This window comes from Phoxinus phoxinus (assembly GCF_949152265.1).
Source record: "Phoxinus phoxinus genome assembly, chromosome: 19".
Lineage (NCBI taxonomy): Eukaryota > Metazoa > Chordata > Actinopteri > Cypriniformes > Leuciscidae > Phoxinus > Phoxinus phoxinus.
Window position 1 is genome coordinate 29,018,367 of NC_136894.1, and position 6,438 is coordinate 29,024,804.

At 32.9% G+C, this 6,438-nt stretch overlaps 1 protein-coding gene across 3 annotated transcripts in view; it reads right to left on the bottom strand.

Annotated features, from left to right (window-relative positions):
• cdcp1b (CUB domain containing protein 1b) overlaps nt 1-5,218 on the bottom strand; it is an 11,082-nt gene extending 5,864 nt beyond the window's left edge. For 2 of the 3 annotated variants that reach the window (XM_079591079.1, XM_079591077.1), the window contains exons 1-2: nt 4,723-4,942; nt 80-295 (exon numbers count right to left, since the gene is read on the bottom strand). In XM_079591079.1, coding sequence (XP_079447205.1) covers nt 80-295; nt 4,723-4,789 — 283 coding nt within the window. In that variant the 5' untranslated portion in view covers nt 4,790-4,942. The other variant, XM_079591078.1, reaches the window with a different exon arrangement.
• Nucleotides 5,219-6,438: the final 1,220 nt, after the last annotated feature.

A 6,438-nucleotide genomic window follows, 5' to 3' on the forward strand; every position in this document is an offset into this window, starting at 1 on the left:
TGTGATTGGAATAAAAAGTAAAGATTTAGTGTTTTAAAAGGTGATTTTTACCAAATGGACTCTACATTTTGCTACTCGCCGATTTTTTGGTTGATCTCCACAGTAAAGACGTCGCCAGGCTGAGAGCAGTTGAAAGTCACGATGGTGGGCCGAGCTTCAGCGAGATCCAGTTTGGAGTTACAGGACTGAGACGGACCTTCATCCTTACACACATCACAGTCCAGATCCTGATCTGGCTTCTTCGTGAAGACTACTATGGTGCCAGAGTCAGGGGTCACCTCAATTTTATGACATTCTGAAAAAAATTAAATAATATCATATAATATATGAATAAAAGGAGAAATAATAACAAAAACTATATATTATATATATATATATATATATATATATATATATATATATATATATATATATATGAGGTAGGGCTGTAAACGATTAATCGGGATTAATCACATCGAAAATAAAAGTTTGTGTTAACATGATAAATGTGTGTGTACTGTGTATAATTATTTTGTATATATAAATAATACACACACATGCTTGTATATATATTTAAGAAAAATGTGTTATTTATATATAAAATATTTATATTTATATAATATAAATCTATATACAGTATATACTAGGGCTGCATAACGATTAATCGCAACTAATCGTTTACAGAACAAAAGTTTTTGTTTACATCATCTATGTGTGTGTACTGTGTATAATAATTATGTATATATAAGTATACAAACATTTATGTATAATTTTAAGAAAAAATCTATTTATATATTAAGTATTATAATTATATATAACAAATTATATTTAAATATAAAAATGTATATAAACATGTAAATATTTTTTTAATATATACATGCATGTTTGTGTATTTATAAATAGATAATTATTTTACACAGTACACACACATATATGATGTAAACAAAAACTTTTATTCTGCAAACGATTAGTTGCGATTAATCGTTATGCAGCCCCTAGTATATACATGCAAATATTTCTTAAATATATACAAGCATGTGTGTGTATTTATATATACAAAATAATTATACACACAGTACACGCACATTTATTATGTAAACACAAACTTTTATTTTGGATGCGATAAATCGTTTACAGCCCTAATGGTTCTCAGTAAAAAAAAGTTCTCAATAAATAATTGAATAGCCCTGTTCTCCTCCACGCACGATTCAGCACGCACGCACTTTCAATCTGACGATGTATAGGCATCTATGATGGTTTGTTGAAAATAAATTAAACAGTCAGACAGTGTATGTTTCTGTCAATTGATACGCATTCAGCTTCCCCAAAAACTTTGTTCAACACGAGTGCCGTATGCTCTAATATTACCAGTCATCTGAGCCGTCATCACCTGGGTGCTGATAGAGCGCAGCTGAAACCTGAACAGCACACATTGTATCTGTGTTTAAACTAAACTCATTTAAGCCTTGCCAATTTAAATATAATCGAGTGCAAGACGCTGTAAGAAGATTTGTGAGAGCGCTCATCCGAAGCACGCACACAGAAAGCCGTGTCTTTTAGTCTTGCGCTTGAACGGAAAAATTCACACAAAAATGATGTCAACATGCCCTTCTTGGAGAGTATCCCTAGTAATAGTCTGTTAGTATGCGAACAGTTGAGAAAGAACGCATGTGTACAGTATCAGTGTACTGATCTGTGCCTTATGTCTTAAAGTGACATCAGCCTAATATTCACTACTATAACTAATGTTTTCAATGTTAATCAAACAACAAAAGACAGAGAAAATCACTCACTGCTCTTGACTGAATAACTTTTGTAACTTTAATAATGATATTTGTATTCAATTTATACAGTGAAGATTATATGCAATTTTTGTTTTACATTTGATTACATTATTCAATTTATGTATCTGGAAACTACGGTTAGATACCTAAATAACCTGAAAAGCACTGTTTATTTTAGTCGTGTAAAGGATTTTTCCCCTAAAATTAAAGGACAAGTTCGGTATTTTACACTTAAAGCCCTGTTTACAGATCGTATCTGATGAAATAGAACGGTTAAGATTAAAATTTGGACACATGCTCCTGTCCCGAGAATTTTAGGTTTATTTCCATGGAGAAAAACCCACAGTACACAAGAATACAACAGTTTTTATAGTATAGAGATATGGCATAAATGTCATGCTGCATTACATAATTTCCCCACTATTTGATTGGTTCTTCATATGCAAACCCTTCTGTTACTAGGTGAAGCAAACTTTGTTTTAATGATTACATCATTGTTAATCACAAGTTCTAACTTCGTCATCTGTCTTTCAATTCCCATATTCGTTATTTATACACACACACACGCACACGCACACAAAATCATGAGTTGACCTGAAAAGTACATTGTGTTTCAGAGTGTTAGTTTTGTTAGGCCAGAAAAGTAGTGTAAGGTTAGATGTTAGTTAAAATTATTAGTTTAATATACAATTAAAAATGTCCACTGCATTGTATCTTTTCTCTTTTGTATTTATTTGTGCAGTTGCTTGTAGTTTGACTATTTTTTCGTATTTTCTTTATTTTTATTTGACAGTAGCTCTTTTTTCCTGAACACATACCGAAACCATAACCCTAAAACCCTGATAAAAATTTAAACCTTTACATCCCCAATATAAATGATATATATAAATATAAATATATAATATACATACATACGTCATTGTATGTAAATGTATCGAACTCGTATTGAACCGTGACCCCAAAACTGAGGTATGTACCGAACCGTGACTTGGTTGCACCCCTAATATATATTAAAAATTAAATATAATAATCAATAATAATTAAATTAAATAAGGCCCTATTAAGAACCATTCCCTTCTAAACTTTGTCCATTTGCTAGATTCATTGGCAGTTGGATTAATATTAGTTTTGCTTTGTGTGAACAGTCCTATAAGAACTAAAAGAAATATATTTTCCCATTAGAAAAAATATATTTAAATATATAAATAAATATAGATAAAGAATGGATGGGTACATTGAGATTATTTTATTTAAATTTTAATTTAAAATGTATTACATATATTAAAATTCATTTAAATACAATTAAATTCAAATATAAAATATATCATATTCATATATTAAACAAAAATAACATGTAATAATATATCATCAATTATTTATTAAATGAGGCCTATTCATATCAAGATTTTTTTTTTTCTCAAAACTTTTCTCTTTTGCTATTGACTTGAAAGGACTTCTGTCTGTGTTTTTTATGACTTTTTATTAACAATTGGTGTCATTTATTATTCTTGCTTTGTGTGAACAGGCCTTTATATGGACTCAATCTATTAGGAAAATAAATTATGCAATACAAATTAAAATCAAGTATTTAATTAATCTAAACTGCTCTTGGGCAGAGATACAAAACCCTACAGAAGTTACTAACCCTACAAAACAATCAATATAGAGCCAAGTAAAAGAACAGTGTGGATGAAGCAGAGAGTTGTAAGCAAACAGAAACACAAAGGACTGATTCAGGACTTGAACAGGAAGAGGTCATGAGCGAACACAGCCGCACATTACACTACACAACATGTCAGTCAGTCATTCTGGGATCCTCCCTGATTACATTAAGAAAACAAGAGCACCTTGCCCATATAATAACTGCTAAATTCTGACGTTGCAGAAGCTTCCATTATGCGTCATAATTAGAAATTAGTCTTAAAAATAAACAGGTTGGATCTTAAAGTGAAGTCTAGTTTGTTCAAACGCTGGTCCATATGCATTAATATCCTGTACCACACTTGATAAAAAGACAATCACAAGTTTAGACATGATTTTGATTGCACAAATCTAACTGACTTTCAACAAGACACAAGCAACCCAACAGAAGAGAAACATCCACAGAGTCTCATATTACTCCATAAGTATGACAACAACGCTTGCCAATATTTACTCATGTTTGTGACAACAACAGTCAGGCGGACACACACTCCTCAAACCTGAACCAGGTTAACATATCACCTGTGAGTTTGTTTGTACATTTTCTGATTTAGGCGTCTTTGACATTATAACACTGATGAACTGACACCAATTTCTGCACAAGAAAATGTAACTAACTAAATAAAGAAATCACACTTTCGACCCATTTTAATCATTTAAAAAGCACAGCTCCAACCATTCAACACTCTCAAGGTCACTGTGAAAATGAAAGTCTACCGTCTCAAAAGCTGAAATGTCAATAGAAAAGCAAACAGTTTACTTTTTTTTTTAGATATGCGAGAACCCAGTGAAAGCCTTATGTTCTTCCCTCCCTGCCCAAGAGCATGTTGCAGCAAACTGCCCTCCATTTGTACAGTAACAGATTGTCAGTCAATAATTAACTAGATATGTTTCACAGCAGCTGTCATAATTGCAAATGTGTTCATTTTCATAGGCCATGATGGAGGCCAAATTCAGTCCTACTGTGAAAAACTCTCTCATTTTATATTTCAATAACAGTTATATATAAATAAACACCTAGCATACATTTAATGAAATTAATTGTCTCACGCAAACTATTTTAAACAAATTCTCCTAATACATTCATAAACTGTCGTATATGAGGGCTATCTATCTGACACATAAGCTCTTTGTATCACATATTTATATGAATTTCAATAGATAAAACGTTAAAACCTGGTAAAGGATAAATGACTGAAACATGACAGTGACGATGATGTTTAAACGTGTTTGGGGTGGTGCTTCTCTGAAGACTCACCTGAGATTTTGTGCATCTGCAGTAAAACCAATCCAATGAGCACAGGAACCACACACGAGCCCATCATTCCACTTCAGAGGTGCCTAAACTTTCCACAATATGTGTTTGTGTTTTAAAAATCGTTTGATTTAAATCCTTGGATCGTGCATGGTGGATTGAGTTAGTCTGACCGCACAGGCGCTTCCTGATTCCTGTTGTGCACGCAGAAGGGCGTGTGCGCGCGCGCGCAACTTACCTGTCCAAACTTGCGTTCATGATCATTCACCAGCTGGGAAATGCGCTTGCATTATTCAAGAATCAGTTTAACTCACATGAAGTGAATATTTAAAGTGATAAATCCGAGAGATCTGACTTTAAAGGCACACAAATAAGATTAATCCTTTCATTTTCTTCGGCCATAAAATCCACTCGCTTCAACGTCTGTGATTTTTCAAGTTTATTAGATTGACATCATTCTTTGCTTTTCCTCACTCGAGATTGATTACTCAAGCACTTCAGCTCGATTTTCTGAGGACAATGATTAATATTCATGAGCCATGAGCCAAGTCTTCCTCCATTGGAAGGTTATCGAAAAAACGTCATCGCGTATCCTAGTTAATATTCATGAGCCAGAACGGCTCAGCTCCTTTGGGAGGTTGCTGAGAGAACTTCATCACACTTAATATTCATGAGCCAGGACTTCACTTTGATAGGATGCGTATTTTAGCCCAGTCGTTTGGTTGTTTACTTAAGTCGAAGGTGTTAACTTTGTAAAGTTTCCTTTTTTGAAGTAGCCTAAGGTAACCTAACCTTAAATGATGTTGCATTGATTTTTTAATTGTATGTGGCTATCTAAATATCCTAAATATCCTCTTGAAAATGTCTAAAATGAATGCGCCTTACTATTTATGCAAATTCTTTTCACTTACTGTTGTGTTTCGTGTAATGAGTCCAAACACGCCCGAAGACAGCATTCCAGTCATGTCAATGTCAGCAGCCCCGAGGAGCACAGCACTTTCATTAGGGAAAGAGTCACCAAACACGAATAGATAAGTCGATTTCAAAACCCATCCAACAGGTATCACACAAGAGACAACACTTTCATCATGTCGTTTGTTTTCCCCTTTTTACATCTCCATTTACATGCCATTAAAACTACGTGGAAGCAGGAAATACTATTGAAATGCATTTTTATGTCATCGCAAATTGGTCATCAATGCATTCAAATAGAAAATCGTCCCATTAATGGTCTATTGTCTGATAAATGAACCCTGTGGTTACAGATTTCTAGGCCAGAGCCTGCAGGAAGGAGCATTTCAATGACAGTTTCTCACACATTAAAATCTATTAGAGTAAAACATCCAGGCATGTTTCTGAAAGGCATAAATAATTAATTCACAATCTTTTAAACATTTTTGCTCAATGTCATGTGCTTATACAGAACAAATAGCTTTCAATAACAAGCAGAAACTGGATCTGATTGGGAAAATTCATCTCCAATAAATCTGTAAGTTTACATGTAAACAAACACACTTAAATGTATATCATATTTTATAATAGTATATAGGCTATATAGATAGATAGATAGATAGATAGATAGATAGATAGATAGATAGATAGATATAGATAGATAGATAGATAGATAGATAGATAGATAGATAGATAGATAGATAGATAGATGATATAGATGATTGATAGATAGATAGATAGATAGATAGATAGATAGATAGATAGATA